This window comes from Carassius auratus, chromosome 21, assembly GCF_003368295.1.
Source record: "Carassius auratus strain Wakin chromosome 21, ASM336829v1, whole genome shotgun sequence".
NCBI classification, from domain to species: Eukaryota; Metazoa; Chordata; class Actinopteri; order Cypriniformes; family Cyprinidae; genus Carassius; species Carassius auratus.
Genome location: NC_039263.1, coordinates 7,255,969 through 7,272,618, shown reverse-complemented (window position 1 = coordinate 7,272,618; position 16,650 = coordinate 7,255,969). Strand labels below are relative to the sequence as shown.

At 34.1% G+C, this 16,650-nt stretch overlaps 2 protein-coding genes across 2 annotated transcripts in view; both read right to left on the bottom strand.

The window, feature by feature from the left end:
• Nucleotides 1-709: 709 nt before the first annotated feature.
• Nucleotides 710-12,066, bottom strand: cnot8 (CCR4-NOT transcription complex, subunit 8). The gene is made up of 7 exons (XM_026195712.1): nt 11,930-12,066; nt 11,003-11,193; nt 9,903-10,096; nt 9,633-9,794; nt 1,809-1,953; nt 1,615-1,725; nt 710-1,516 (listed from the first exon to the last, which is right to left on the bottom strand). Exons 2-7 carry the CDS (start codon nt 11,117-11,119, stop codon nt 1,388-1,390), a joined length of 858 nt encoding a protein of 285 aa, XP_026051497.1. The 5' UTR covers nt 11,120-11,193; nt 11,930-12,066; the 3' UTR covers nt 710-1,387.
• Nucleotides 12,067-12,455: 389 nt separating this feature from the next.
• wwc1 (WW and C2 domain containing 1) overlaps nt 12,456-16,650 on the bottom strand; it is a 39,773-nt gene continuing 35,578 nt past the window's right edge. Inside the window, exon 22 of the mRNA XM_026195708.1 lies at nt 12,456-16,172. Within this exon, the coding sequence (XP_026051493.1) occupies nt 16,106-16,172 (67 nt within the window). The 3' untranslated portion in view covers nt 12,456-16,105. The remainder of the gene's footprint in view (nt 16,173-16,650) is intronic.

The following is a 16,650-nucleotide window of genomic DNA, read 5'->3' as shown; positions in this document are numbered from 1 at the left end:
TATATTATGGGTTCATATGCTTGCCTGTACAGAATATACATCATCAGTAAGGTGCATACTAAATTTAACCTTTTAATATCTGTATTTACTGCATTACTATTTAATGCAAACTGCTTCATTTTGCCCTCCAAGTGAAAACTCAGTGGATCCTGTAATTATCCAATGTTTTTTTTTTCACTTCAAATGTTTACTTGAAGCTTGCCAAGATTAAATTATTTCTATAATTTAATACATTTGAATGTTCATGCTTTGCTGTTGGTTAATTTTCACATGACAAAGTGGTCAATAAAAAAAAAAAAAAAAAGACTAAATATATTTTTACACTTTTGTAATTTATGATTAGCTTTTTATCAACACAGCCCAGTTTTATATATACATGCAATTTTATTTTAATATTAAGATTAAAAAAAAATGTACATCTTTCTCCATACTGTGGTGTACATTTGAATCAAAAAGATTGAGGGGAATAAAATTGTTGATTGGAAGATCTGAACGTGATCTTAGTTGTTCATAAAGAGGCGGAGTTTAATTAGACTAAAATGATTTGAGAAGTCCAGCATCATCTTTAGCTCAACAAAAGAAACATGCAAAGATTAATTATTGATAAAAAGGGTAGAAGGGTAAATTTCCACTTCATGTTGACTTTAAAAGCTGGAACAAAGGGTCAGTTTTCAGAACACATGCCTTGTAAGTAGACATGAGACCACTGTGGCAATAGAAAACATTTTAATACATAACTGCCTCGGACAACAGATACAATAAAAACATGTACCACAAACAGTCAAGATTGTGAGATGAACACATTTAAAACTTGTTACACAGGACCAGTGGACTTGCGTTCCCAAAGATGCCCCAAACCTGAATCTAAAATGTATCCCTTACAGAAAAAATGCTTAAAGAGTTTATTTTGAAAGTTTCAATTTTAATATACATACATGCTGGCATATTTTAAAAACACAACCCCACAGTCATGTGTACCAATAGTGATTAGACATTTCCTCTCAGTAATGAATAAACCTTGAGCCTTTCTAGAAAATATCAAAACATTTCTAAAAGGACTGAGTATATTAAAATGCCTGGAGTCTTGTAAGCCATAAGATACACAAGTGCTGGTCCCATGCTTAAAACAATGGTGTTTTTAATACTGTAAAACAAGATAAAATTTTAAATTTTCAGCTGATGGAAGAAATAGGATCACATCTGGAGTCCTGGAACATTGCAATATGACGGACTACACAGCAAAACAGAATCTGAGATTAGCATGTTTGCATTTCCCAATGTCCCTTAAAGAATGCATGAATCATTTTAAATCATCATTGTAAAGAAGAGTAAAGAACAATATCTGCTGGGTGGGATTAAAACAAGTGTGTCATCCACTAGGTTTTGGTCAGTGCTTGTTGTTGGCTTCCTCCTGCGAGGAGTTGGAAATTCCATTCTGAGTTTGAGAAGAACCCGATCCCAAGCCATAAAGCCGCCCACAGTACTTTGCATCATCAATGTTGTCTTCAAAAAACAACTGAAGGAAAGGAAAGGATAAAAAAAACAGACTAAAGGTTAGGACTGATCAGTTAAAATCCCAGTATTCAGCTATGGTCTCATTTTGCTAATATTAACCTCTTTCATGCGGAAGAAAGCCATTCCAGTGAGCAGCGAGTCGGAGCCAGCCTGATGCTGCCTGCCGATCCTTTTTAGCTCCAGCTGGTCTGCCACCTCCTGAAGTCCACCCTAAACGCAGCAATTAATTTTTATTTTTTAACAATAACGGTAACATCTATAAATGTTAACACGGGTTACAGTATTTTTCATACCTTAAGATTTTTGCAGCTCTTCATAAGATATTTGACGTCATAAATAGCTTGGAAGAAAAGATTCAAGATCTGAAAGAATTCATGTTCCTCTTCTGGCAACCGGGAATCCGTGAGCAGCTTCACCAGGTAACCAAAATCATACCCACTAGTGAGAACAGAGAAAGTTTATAAAAAACATTTAGAACACACTAGATGCAAGTCAAGTTTATTTATTTTTTTAAATGTGCAGCGACTTATTTTCCAAAATGTTTTTGCTCGAAATAGTTTGAAGGGGATAAACATTTATGGTCAATGATGTGTTTTAACTATGTCTGTATCCATTTCGTGCACAAAAGATGGATAAGCTACAACATGTAAACATGTCAGCAGTGTGGACCTTTACTGGTGGCAAAAAATGGTGCCAAAATTGTAAAATTTATCCGAAATATTGAGGTAGCTATCAGCCAAAGAGCTTGACTATGAATGATTTATCACCTTGGAAAACGGCACCCTGAACAGTAGTCCAAATTTACAACATAAACTCGATTTTCATTTGATGACTAAAGAACTTTTTAGTTTGTGTTTCTGTGAAAAAAATAATTTCAGCACTACTCATCTCTAGTAGTTTGAAAGACTTTTGCGTCAGAAGCATTTCATACATCACTACACTATTGACAATGGACTTTTTGCATGCCAAATTTCGACAAAAACTGCACTAATATGAAGGCACCTTTAAATTGATGTCATTAAAATTTGGGTTGCACTTTATTTTACAGTACGTGTATTAACATGTACTTATAGTGTACTTAGTGTATTTATCTAAGAAAGTTCTGGTTACACAAGGTAATTACATGTGGTAAGGGTAGGTTTAGGGGTAGGTTCAGGGTTAGTACCTAGTTATTACATAGTTATTGTAATTACTATAATAAGTACATAGTATGTACATGGGGAACAGGACTGTAAAATAAAGTGCTACCAAAATTTGTAATATTTTTAAATTGTGATTTTAAGAAACCTTATTGAGTCATGTGCCATGAGTCAGTGGGTTAGTCTCAGACTGGCAAAACATCCGATACATACGGCACACAAAAGTGGAACACTTCAGGAGTATCGAAGTCATCATCGGATTGGCTGAATTATACAGGTCAGGATTTCAAGGAGACGTATGCATCTCGTTCTTAAATGTTCCGCCTGGAAACAAAGCTGCTGTAAAGCCAAACCCCTTACGAAAGAAGATAGCCGCCTTGTTTACAACTGTGACAAGCCTTTATCAAGATCAACTAAACACTGGATATTCAAAAGAATGTGACATATTTAAAGTTCATGGTGCCATGGATTCCAGACCTTCAGCCGGCAGTCTGAGACTAAATAGATGAGTTTTCTCAAGAGTCTAAAGAGTTTTCTTTATTTTCATGACTATGAAAATTGTAGAGTCACACTGAAGGCATATGAATTAACATGTGTGGAATTATATAAATAACAAAAAAAAAATGTGAAACAACTGAAAATATGTCATATTGTAGGTTTTTCAAAGTAGCCACATTTTGCTTTGATTACTGCTTTGCACACAATAATATTTAAAATATCAGTTAGCTTAATTGATATAAAACCATAATTTATTGGGCACTTTCAATGGGGAGGTGGCTGTCCCGAAACCTAACCCCTAAATTTTTACTTTTTACATTTTTGTTTTTAAAAGTTTCTTTTCGAATCTTTTAAAAATAGAAGTTCAAAATTAAAATATATTTTATATTTATTAGGGTTGGGTATCGTTTGAATTTGAATGATTCCGATTCCGATTTCAATTCCAGTTACTAACGATTCTCGATTCCGATTCTTTTAAGAGGCAGAGTCAAAAAAGTTTAGGATATTTTAAATTATCTATTTAACCAACGGTCTTTCTGAAGGAAAAGACCTCAATTTTAATTCCATGAACTTTTTACTTTTTATGAATTTTACAATGAATTTCTCACAGGGCTGTTTTCAACTACAATATGAATATCAAATCTATGAATTTGAATATAAATATTATAATTTATGAATATCTCCACAGGGGTACACTTTCCTCAAGAGTTTTATTTTTGAAAACCTCATGATTTTCCTTTTTATTTTTTCCCAAATTCGTTTTTACTTTTTTCCAAATTCCGTTTAAATATTTATGGATTCTTTTAAATTTTTCTCAACTCCTTTTTAATGGTTAAATTAAGTTGTATTAATCAAAAAGCAAGTCTAATTCATTAAAATCATTAAACTTCTACATTTTCACATCAATTTATTAAAAAGTTTACAAAAATTACATATTTATGGACCTATGAAATGTTTTATTTTTTATTCACCATATGTTTTATTGTTACCTAATTCTGTGTTTTAGCCTGTCTAATTATTTAAATGCATAAAAAAAAAACTTACATTTAAATTCTTTCCTTAAAGTAGCCTTATGAAATGTTTTTCCCCCTCAGAAATTATGTTGTGTATTTGCATTTTTCTGGTTATCAAATGAAGGCATAAAACATTACAATAAAACAATTGATCTTTTAATTGTTGAAAATTAAGCAAACTTTATTAACAAAGGGGATTTACTACTAAAAATAAAACATGGAAGAAATGTTGTGATTTAAATGTTGTCTCTTTAAAGAGCCACACAGATGGGAAATCAAAAATTACCTGTATTACAGTGTATGATGTAGCTTTCTATCAGCGTAAACAATGTGCAAAGTAATTAAACCAAAAAGTACACGATTTATAAAGTTATTGGCTTCTAAAGTAAGGAGTCGACTCTGAATCACTGAAACGAGTCGTTATAGATTTCAAATCTTTTGCCCATCTCTATGTACATCACTAGGAACAACGGCGAGAAACTGAACTCTGAAAAGCAGCGAGACTGTTCAAGTTTTTTATTTTACTGTTTGCTTTGCGGTAAGAGGAATAAGACATAATTCACCCCAAACAGATGCTAACGCATTGTTTACCGTGAAGTTGTGTGGAACAACCAATCAAAACTATTTCAGTTGACCAATCAGAACACAGTATGCAACCGAAAGGTGTGGTTTAAGGAAACTGAATCTTTTGAACAGCTTTGCGCAAACCGTTTGGAGATCTCTGAGAATTGAGGTAATTTTAAAATGATATTTTGACAAAATTACAATGTTTTTTAACCTTGGAAGGATTTAAACCTAAGGTACAGGACTTATACACAGTGATAGGAAGCTTAGAATTTTCATCTTACTGGCTCTTTAAACTAAACCAGACTTTTATTTTGACGGGTTGACGAGAATACCTTTACAGTTCACTGTATGTGATGAGCTAGTTTTACTCAAATCAACGGTCAAATGCTCATGAAGTGACTCTCAGAGCAGTTTGGGAGATGTTGTTCATGTGTTCACATCCTGATTTAGTAAGAGGAAAGACGATGAAATCAATAATCCATATTGCGATTTTATGTAAGAGCAATGACCAACTTTTGATTAATTCATTCAAAATTTGGCAAATTCTGTGATAAACTGTCCATCCGCATTTTCTGCATCGCAGAAATCATAGGGCCCTACAATAATAAACAACTTGTAAAACCCAGTCTAGATTAGCAGCAGGTACAGTATAAAAATCATAAACGGTTTTTGTGTAGGAAAATTATCATATCTGCCTTCTCAGGCAGGAAGCGTGAGCATTCTGAACAGATAAAATTATTATCTCCTGCAGTGGAGAAAACACATTCACTGGGTGTAGAAAAAGCTTAAACGCATAAAGGCAGGACAGTCGGCGCAGCGCATCAAAGATGGGGCACATATTTATTTCTACTCCATGAACTCGTTGGTGCTTTATCACGTTCGACGTGCACACTCCTATGCACGAAACAATCTTGATGCAAATGTTGCATGTTGCCGAGATTTCGTTCGGTTTACGAAAGTGAGGCCACACTTAGGACCGCCGACGCACGCTAGCCATGTTCGACTAGCTTGATTATGCCAATACTTCCGGTGGACGCTTCTTCGTTGGTGTTCATATTTTCTTCTTCTTCCGGTCGGCGGACTAGGAATCGAAACTACGAATCAAAATTGTAACTTTTGAACGATTACGGGAAAATCACAAAGCTAGTCCCAGTTCCAATCAATACTCGACACCCAAGCCTAATATTTATATATAGTTTCTGTAGTTTTTTTTGTGTTATCCCATAAAATGTCACTACCGAAACGGTCACGACCAAAACATGTCAACATTGTTTCAGTAGTGACAAAAGGGAACATATAATCCTCAAATTTGGGGGAAATAAACTATTTTAATACAGTTATGCAAATGTTTTCGCAAATCCAAGTTGAAATTCTGTAATGTGTAAAGTGGTTGCTACAAAAGCATTACTGTCACTACCGAAATATGTCATGTTTTGTCAAAAATAAAGCATACTTAATTATAAATTATCAGATGTTATGATGTGTTTTTGGTTCAATGTATATTCAGACTAATGAATCCTTCCCTTTGAAATCAGTATGATCAACTTTTTGCCTTTTACATAGAAAAATGTAATTCAAATTCAACAAATCTCGTGATTTAAACTTGAAATTGCTCTAAAAGGTAATTTTCATTGATTTACTATTTTTTTGAAAATAGCAAAATACTATATTTACAATATAAGATGTAAGCAAAAATCTCAATAGGTCAATATAAAGATTCTAATTAAATTATTATTACTGTGTTTTTGTAGTGACAAATATTCTAAAACTTTCGGAAAATACAATATGAGAATTAACTGCACAATTACTAGAAATGTGTACTTTGAAAAGATTTGTATGCAAGTTGTGTAATATCCAAAAAAACTGACTTTGGACCAATTCTGTAGAATGGCCCATAAATATAATTTTTAGTGGTCGACTGACATATCACCAATACCGTTTGACGTTTTTCAGCTGGGCCGATGTGTTGGAGGCTGAACTTTTATTTTGAGAAAGGCAGCACCTGAGCACACAGTGCTCACATTCTCCCTCTAGTTCGCTGTCGTCATAAACAGCTCTGTCTAATAATCAGATAGAACAGTTAAACAAAAGAATATGTATAAAAAAAAGAATTATAACATTATCTTTTATATTATTAGTAATAGAAAGGCAAACATTACAATACTTTTTCATTTTGTCAGCATTAAGCCAATACATATTTCTGTAACAAATCTGCACAAATCTTTGAATGGCTAATGAACATTTAATTTCACAAACATTGCAAACTTAGTCAAATCCAGCTGTGAGATCTTGTGAAGTCTGCATTTTTATCCTGCATGATCGTGTGTTCTCAGTGTTAAATGAATGCTTTAAACTCGTGATTTCAAATTATGCTGCGCTTCATGCATATGCCCACTGTCATATTCATGACGTCAATTTCTCTGTGTGTCGTAAAATGAGTGTTACCCTGGCTTTATTTGAAAAATGTGATTCCCAATGCACACAAACTCCCCAGAATACCGAGAGCCCTGTTGGTTACAGTGTTTACTTTTTATTATATTTTTATGCAATAATTTTTTTGTGAGAAATCTTACTCATCTAAAGTATAAGTATGCTTATTTTAAAAAAAATCCATTGTCAAATGATTTCAAATGTCTTAAATATTAATAAAAATAAAATTATATCTGCTTTATATCACTCCCCCTGCTTTCCAAGATATTGGCTTTCAAAAAAAAAAAAAAAAAAAGTCGGTCGACCACAAATTCCTTTTTTCTCTCTGCAAGAGTGAACACATCGGCCCAGCTATCTTTTTAGAGTGAGTTTACTTATAAACAGCGATTGTATCCTCTCGTCGATGGGAAATCTAATGTAGTGGATGTGCGAGCTGCGTGATTTCCGATATGTGTGTGTGTCAGTTAGCAGCTCATTAATACAAAAAAAAAAAAAAAAAAAATGTCGGTCGACCACAAATTCTTTTTTTCTCTCTGCAAGTTGGTATACCACATGACTTTGATTTAGCATATGCAAGATTTTAAATATTAGCAAAGAGAGATTTTTATTAAGAAATAATTGTCAAGAAATAAGAAATAGATATACTTTATTACAATTTCATAATGATGCTTTTATCTATATTAGGATATCAGGGCAGATATTAGCCCTAAAATAACAAAACGTAGAAATTAAAAACATTATAGAATAGCGCTGTCCAACGTGTCTCCGATTATGAAAATACAATAATTGATATAAAACAATTATTTTGCCCCATTCCGACCCCTGCAGTGCACTTTCACTCCACCATAAAAGCCAATTTTCATTTGTAAATCAGTAAAGTCATGTAATGTGACTTTTGCAAAATGGGATGTGCTTGAGTTAAAGGTAAAGGTTGTAGGACCTGCAACCAGAGGGCGCACAACCAAAACAATAATCGCGTGGTTTGATGACGCTAAGGAATATGGAATGATTGGATTTGTTGTCCTCTACCCAACTGCTGATGTGAGTTCAACGATTTGCGCAAGTAAAATAAAGTCAATGCAAAGATGCGATCAGACTATTGATAAGACGCGTCCTCGCGCAGGTCTAGATCCCCCGCGTTTGGCGTGTATGCCCCATAATACTAATATTGTTGATCGTTATAATAACATACGTTTTCTGTAAAGATACGAATCAAAACAAATCACCTGTCGAGTAAAACAAGCTAAATCGACATCTCTTTCTAGTTGAAGTTTGTCGCGAAGCTCTCTACATCTAGAATAAGCAAAACAAATATTGATCCTCGCTCTTCCTCTCCTCTTGTCCCAAACTCTTCTTGGGCTGTATGGTTGGCCTGTGCGCTTACGTTTATGGCAGCTGTCCTTGTTGACAAAACCAGCGGCAGACGGTAAACAGTAATTATGTTCCATAAATAAGTAACACAATCCACCATAAAACGTGCAAGTAGTAGTAAATAAGGAACTGCTAAAAGCAAGCTAGTGGTTTGCTGTACACTAGACACTACTTTCACATTTGTCCATGACACTGTTGTCATGTGGTTTCTACGTCAGCAAGGCGGTAACAAAGGGCAACTAACGTCATTGATAGGCGACTGCACTGCCCCGTGTCACGGTTTAGAATGGGAATTTTCTCATGATTTACAAGTAGTTGGAAACGTTAGAGATATTGTTAGTAATCAGCTGGTCAAAATATATAACACTAGCCTAGTGGTTTTTGGATATTTTACTGCAAATATCTTACAAATTGTACCTTTAAAGGGAGTTGAAGTTGATAAGCTTTATTAATGTGCACTAAAAGTGCAAAATATTACCGTATTTTTCTGACTATAAGTCGCACCTAAGTATAAGTCGCCTCAGTCCAAAAATACGTCATGACTAGTCATATCATTACAGACTGCATGATAGTGCCACAGCATATGTCTGATCAGGGCGATAACTGCTGTAGACTAATCCCCCAATAATTAGAAATCGCTAAACCATTTTCTTAAATATTGCCTATTCGAGAGAAAGAGAGAGAGAGAGAGAGAGAGGGGGAGGAATGGAGGTTGCGTGTATTCGTGTCTGTTCGTTTATCTTTTTAGAGTGAGTTTACTTATAAACAGCGATTGTATCCTCTCGTCGCTGGGAAATATAATGTAGCGATTCAGTATTTAAGCTGTATTTAATAAAAGTCACGGGGCATCGTTGACAAGTTTATTTTCTCCTGGATTTTTGAGTTGCGCGATTTTCGATATGTGTGTGTGTCAGTTAGCAGCTCATTAATACAGAACGATAATTAAAACCTCTAATGCACACCAGTATGTGTGTATAGAATTGGGATTGGGCCTAAATAATAACCTTTTTAAAAATTACACAAGTTCTGTAATCATTATGTACTTTTAGCTACAGGAATTAACTAAAAAAAAAAAAAAAAAAAGAGTTCTATTTGTTACCTGTGAAATGAGAGCCACTTGACATTTTCACAAAGCACAAGGCCTGATGTCATGAGGAGCTCTGCGAAGTAGAGTGTGTCGATGCCCTCCTCCTCATGCTTTTTAAACTGTAGCCCAGAGTTCTGAAGGAGATCAATGGAGTCCTGGGAGTACATGTCCTCTCTGCAAAACACGGGGATAAACAACTCCCACAATCATTGCTAGTATCATTTCTTGGTAAGGCTAAATCTAAAAAAAAAAAAACATAAGCAAGTAATGCTGGACACCTACGTCAGATTGAACTTGAAGTTAAACTGCCATGTTGTGGTTCCAGGCGGGTAGTCTCCATCTTCATTCATAAATGTCAGGCCAAGCTGGATGATTTTTAAAAGGTCTACATTGCACCTCAGGAGCTGGTACTGATAATCAACAGTGCTACGGAATTCTCCGATGGGACGAACCACCACCCCGGGAAACTCAGTGTCCTGACATACAAAACAAACACAACTATATCAAGTATAAATCACCAGACTGTGCAAAGAACAAATATGCTGCTAATATTTTTGTTGAATCACTTATATTGGACTGGTGATTGTTTTTTTCTCACCAAACCTACATTTAGTCAAATATAGAGTACAAGCAGTAATATTGTGAAAAATAATTATTTTCTATTTGAATGAATATTAACCCTCTCAGGCTCAAATTAAGTTTTAGTAACAAGTTTTTAGCACTCCAGATACATAAAATATGTATCTGGAGTAATTAGTTTTTAAACTGTTGCCAATCAGCAACGCCTGCCTTGAGAGGGTTAAAAGTAATTTATTATTGTGATGGCAGAATTTTTAAGCAGCCATTACTTCAGTGTCACATGATCCTTTAGAAAACATCCATGCTGATCTGGGGGTAAGTTTATAAAAAATAATAATAATAAAAAAACAAAAAAACTTTTGTGCAAGGACACATTAAACTGATCAAAAGTGACAATAAAGGCATTTATATTATCCCTAATTTATTTTTTTATTATTCTTTTTTTTTAGCATCTTGTTTATATTTGTTAGAATGATTTTTGAAAGATCATTTTACACTGAAGTATGCAGTAATGGCTACTGAAAACATCTCAGGAATAAATTACATTTACAAATATATTAAAAACAGAAAAGAGTCCATTAAAATATTTCAAACCATTAATCTCATTATTGTATATTGGTAAAATAAACACAGCCTTGGTGAGCGTAAGAGACTACTTTCAAATATATTACACTTAATTCTTCTAGATTTTTGACAGGCAGTGTGGATGTGCAATTTGACCCATAATGCCGTTTTAATGGTCTCTTTAAAATTATTATAGGACATTTCTTATGTTATATTAACATTAACATAGGCTCACACACCATGGCAATGTAGTTGTAACTTTGAATGATCTGTCGTATCTTCCTCATCTCCTCCTCCACATTGCTGGCCCAGACCTCACAGATAATCTGACTGGTATCTGCAAGTGCGGCTGGCATGATGATGATGATGAAGGCTGAGGAACTGACCAAGTAACACAGCGAGTCTGAAGCTCTCACAGGCAAAAGAAACTCTGCCAGGAAGAGCAATTAGATTAATGAGGTTTGAATATAAAATACCATGGCTTTTAATATGATTTAACTCTTATAAGCATGGACATATAAAAAAGAACATACATTTTGACGAAAGACTGGTGAATATTAATAACATAGATCGTGATGTATCGTAAAAAGCGCTATACAAATAAACTTGGATTGAATAGACAAATGTTCACAAACTCAGTTTTAGTCTATTATCAGGGCAAGGATTTTTAATTCACTTTTATAGTGGAAATACGACAAAAGCAGGTGCATATAATGATTACTGCTTAATATTAACCACCACAACGCTTTCAAACCCAAACGAACATCTATCATTAGCTTAGATTTGAGTTTAATGGTTAAGTACCCAAAATAACCATAAATATGAACTAAACTTTCGTGAATATTAATCCATATAAGTTTAATATTCACAACCCTTATGATTAAATAACGTTACCTAAGCATCTTTTTAAATTAATTTACAATACAAACGGCAATTAAATAATTTGATTAAACATCTTTATCGTTCAAATAAGAAGTCGGTCATGAAACACAAAGGTAAAATAACCATAATTTTGTTGAGGATGTGGATGATGTTAGCTTTAGAACATTAGCATCTGTTTCTTTGTTGTCTCCAAAAACATTAAAAGACAACATTTGTACTACAGCAAGAGTATGAAACGATATTAAACAAATATAAAAACGCAAACTTTCAATATGACTAGTTACCTGGCACGAGTTTAGTCGTTATATGTAGATGTAAAGCCGCTGTGCAGCTGGAAAGCTAGCAGCGACTCTAAACACACACACAGCGCACTGCTTCCGGTCCTGCGGGATTGTGGGTAAACACCCGCCAAAACTAAAGCCTTTCAATCATTGGCAGAGCAGAGCAGAATGTATTGTGGAAAAAAAATAAAACACCGCAAAATCTAGTGTTATTAAATGACTTTTTAAATATATGTAGTTAAACTTGAATGTAATGGGCAAGATGTTGTGTGTTTATCATGGACCTATAAACAAGTTTACAAACACACTTTATATATGGGCCTTATATATATATATATATATATATATATATATATATATATATATATATATATATATATATATATATATATATATATAATCAGTGTAACTGCATTTGATAGTTGGAATGAGAAGAATATCTTGGCTTCAAACATTTCTGTACAGGTAAATCTATTATTAGGAATGTGAGAGTACACATACAAACACACAAAAAAAAACATTATACAGATTAGAAGAAAGGATTTTTTTATATTTGTTGTGAAACTACAAAACATACTATTGTGCTGGTGATATATTTACAATTCTGGTTGACAGTACAGTGTCGATGATACAATTCACAGCTTTCAGAAGTCTCACAAGAAAAAAGAAAGACAGCACACCCAAATCACAAAAGTGCAATAAATACAAGCTGTACTTCTCAAACCATCTCTGTGATCAGATCAGGTTCTTTTTCCATCATTAATACAAGATTTTTTTTTAACTGGAGTTTTCTAAAGAAAAGTCCTACTGTGAACAATAAACAAATGAATCATTCATGACTAACAGCATCAGATACTGACAGCATTTTTTGTTTCTTTGTGATTATTTTGAGCAAGTATTACATGATTTATGCATGACTGGACCAAGCGTCCAAATAAAAAATAAAAAAGCCAAATATTATGTCCTCATGAACCTTAAAATTGATAGTTGAAGAGCACCTAATCAATCAAGACAACTCTCTTCAACACATACTGTGAACGGTAGATACTGTACGACCAGTGAAAACATTAGACATTGTTCGAGTACTCTCAGAATGAGATCAACTTTAGTGTTTCCAGGTAAAGGGTACAAATTTAAAGGGGACCTATTGTTTCTCTCGCATTCAAATATCTGTAATTTCGTAAAAAGCTGTAAATCTGAAAAGTTCTGGTAAAAATAACAACAAAAGAGTACCTTAATTAAAAATGCCAATCTGAGAAAAATGTGCATCACGCAGCAGCTTAACAAACTAAGCTGGGATGTACTCTATGTTTGGCAGTCTACTGTCTTAACTGGGTCTAATCTGCAGAAATAATACATTAAAGAAGAAAAATAAAAGTGAAAGAAATGTTTGCACTCTCATAAGCTAAGTTAAACAACAGAGTACAATAGCTCTAAAGTGGAAGCTATATGATGCGTCTATTTGAATTAGATATTTGGCTAAAAGCTTTGGGAAAGCATTTCGGTTGGGTCTTCGATGTCGTTTATAATGCGGCACCATCAAAATGATTATGCAATCTCCATCTCCTAATCCAATTTTAGGCAAAATCACAATGGAGGAGAAATTAGGGTTTCATAACAAGAGTGCTAGTACAAGTTCAATTCTGTTTGCCAATAGGTGGAGCAAGAGACTAGGCCATATGCATATTTGCACTGCAGATGAAGGAGGGCTTCTGGACCATCCGTACCAGACTTGACACAAGTTTCAAATTTGTGGTATCATTTTGGAGCATATCATCGCCTGCTTAGTCCATACGGGTACATTTATGCATTATAATGAGAGTAGAAATATTGCTATTACAATTCCTATGACATAGTAGTTGATCTGAGGTTGAACCAAGGACAGTACATTCAATATTACCTTGAGAAACAAAGACATAATGTAGCACAGGAGGATCTCATTAAGAACGTGACTGTACATGGGAAGGCATACCAGCAGGGGAACTGAGAGGATGTAAAACAAAGATGTCAAGAGCATTAACTACACCACAGCCTAACAAGGTGCAGATCAACTGGAGATTTCATGTAACATTTAAATGGGAGCAAAATCCATGAAATTGGGCAGGCTATACCATTCATAACTGGTTAAATTAGGCCAACATTATGTACCATGTAAATCAGTATCAAATAAAGCGTTGCATCAACTGGAGCTTTTTTTAAAGTGCTACATTCAGACTGTGATGCTAAGCTATTGTTCAAAAGGGGCTTTAATGACATGGTAGAAACATTCATCGTCATCAAGATACTTATTTTCAAGAACATTTTGCATGTAGATGAAGAGTTTAGTGGAAATCAATATTAGTTTAGCATAAATGGAGCACTCATTTACATAATGCAAATCACCAGTGACTCCCTCCTTATGAAGAGTCTCCAAATGTTACATAAACGGATCTCTGCAGTGGCGTGCGATACATTATTAAGTGTTTACAGGGAGAGCTGGGAATTATAAACTGCGTGCCTTCACAGCTTTCAGTGCCTTAGATGTGTTGACGTATTCTTGCCGCAGCAATTAATACGGTTCGAAATTTCAACACTGTTCTTCACAAAATGGTTCAATCTCACAAAAACGATCCAAGTCATATTTTTCTCCAAAATTAAAAGATGAAAAATTAGAAAACATGTAAATAATAATAATAATAATAATTTATGGCCATTAAGGATTTGGGATTTTGATTTGATTGGATTATTTTCAGGTAATAGTCTACTGAAAGGCATTTTTCTCTTTATTGTATAAAACAACAAAGAACAAATTAGCTATACATTACGATAGTACTTAATTTTACATCATAAAAAAATTATGTAGATGTGATAGTAATGAGAGAAAAAAAAATATTCTCATTACAGTAATGCATATGACACTGCCAAACGGAAATGAGTTTTTCCTTCACATTAGAGTATTACGAATTTAGACGAAACATGCTTGATTTTCATCAAAATAATCGTACATTTCAATTCATTTGATTAATTTAATGCAAATCTTATGCAAAATATAATTTCCTATTTTTCTTTTGTTTGTGGAGTGAAATATGATCAGATTTTTTTAGATTCAACATACCAAAGACTCTTCTAGTACTGGTAGGTAGCAATTCCAATAAGTTTTGTTAAGATACTGGCTTTGATGTGAATGAAATGATGCTACCGTTTGTGTTCAGTAGCTTATTAGTCACATCCAAAGACAAGTTTGTACTCTAGAGCAAACCTGCAGACGTGGTGGTTTTAAATTAGAAGACATCCAAACCAGTAGAAATGAAACACTATTAGAACGTGCCACTGTAGGAACTAGAATGGAAAATTAATTAACCTAAAAAGACGCTTAAAGTTTTCCAAAGATAGAACAAGAGCTAGTATATGGGATAGTACGATCTTAGTGTTCACAATGTGCTTTTTTTGCTTAATTTTCTATATTGATGCCTTTTTTCTATTAAAGTGCATGAACTATCTGATATTCTACCTGAGAGTTTGTGGAACTAAGTGCAGTTTCTACATCATTTTACGAATATTTGCACTAGCATGTGTCTTGTTTGCATGTGCAATTAACAAAACGAACATGGAGAACTGTTAGCAATCAACTTAGTCTACTAACCGGTCTAATAAACTCATGCTTTAGATTCATGCTTGCTAACATCTGTAACCGTTTACACATTTAAAAAAAGAAAACAACAACAACAACAACGGCTGAACATTAATGTGGACAGATGTGCTTGTTTTAGAGGGACGTGACTGGAATAGTAGGATTTATGCCCATTCATTTTTGTCCTGAACCCTTGTGCTATGAACATAAGTAGTACCTTAAGTATCTGTATTCACATCTTCAAGAGTTACAGTAAGCAGTTCTGCCCAATTAGCAGAATTCGTCGTTTCAGAGACGAACTGGTGTTTCTGAATGACCAGTAAAATACCAAGTACAGCTACGGACATACTCTTATTAGTAACAGAACATGGTGAAATTAAAAAATAAATCTAGCTAAAAAAAAAAAACGGATCTATACATTTTCAGTTCTGAGAGTTAAAACCCAGTGTTTTAAAATTACATTTTTCCTGCCCAACATACATTCTCCTGTCACACCATTCTTCATTCTTCATAATACTGCCAGATGTCAGTTTTGTCTCCAGGGAAACAGCAGTTGAGATGGATATCTTCTACACGTCATCAGCTGGTAGGTCAGGAATGTTTATCTTTGCCCTGGTGAAGAAGGCCATCTTCTCTCTATGAGAGATTACAGCAGACAGTAAGTACAGCTTGAAAACTGATGTCGGATTTAAAAAAAAAAAAGCTTATTACTTAATATTAGCTCTGTTCCAAACCCTGGTGAGCTGCCTAACCACAAATAATTTTAAGAAGTGTCTTTTAAAATGTATTATTTTAGCCCAATATTTGTGCATGTCGTGCCCTTTACACACTTCTGGGGTCCTTGGAAGTCAAAGTCATCATATGGTGGTGAACGGAAACCACAACAAATCTAGTTTTTGCATTTACATTCACAAAAAAGAAAAAGCACAATATTGTTTCTGTGATTTTCCAAAAAATCTAATATCAACGGACTGATTCTGGTGATTAAAAGTGAAAGATATGTCAAATTTGCAATCTCTTCCTTGGCCATTTTATTAGAAACACCCATGCAGCAGCTTTTAACTAGTGTTCTGTAATTCAATGCCAAGGTAATTCAACAGTACTTCAGTATTAT

What these genes read in the sequence shown, in the direction of transcription:
- cnot8 (XM_026195712.1), bottom strand. Translation starts at nt 11,119, where the DNA reads ATGCCAGCCGCACTTGCAGATACCAGTCAGATTATCTGTGAGGTCTGG. An exon ending in AAGTGGCTCTCATTTCACAG is followed by an intron (nt 1,954 to 9,632) that starts GTAACAAATAGA and finishes TGTTCTCACTAG; the next exon opens with TGGGTATGATTTTGGTTACC. An exon ending in AGAGCTGCAAAAATCTTAAG is followed by an intron (nt 1,726 to 1,808) that starts GTATGAAAAATA and finishes TGCTGCGTTTAG; the next exon opens with GGTGGACTTCAGGAGGTGGC.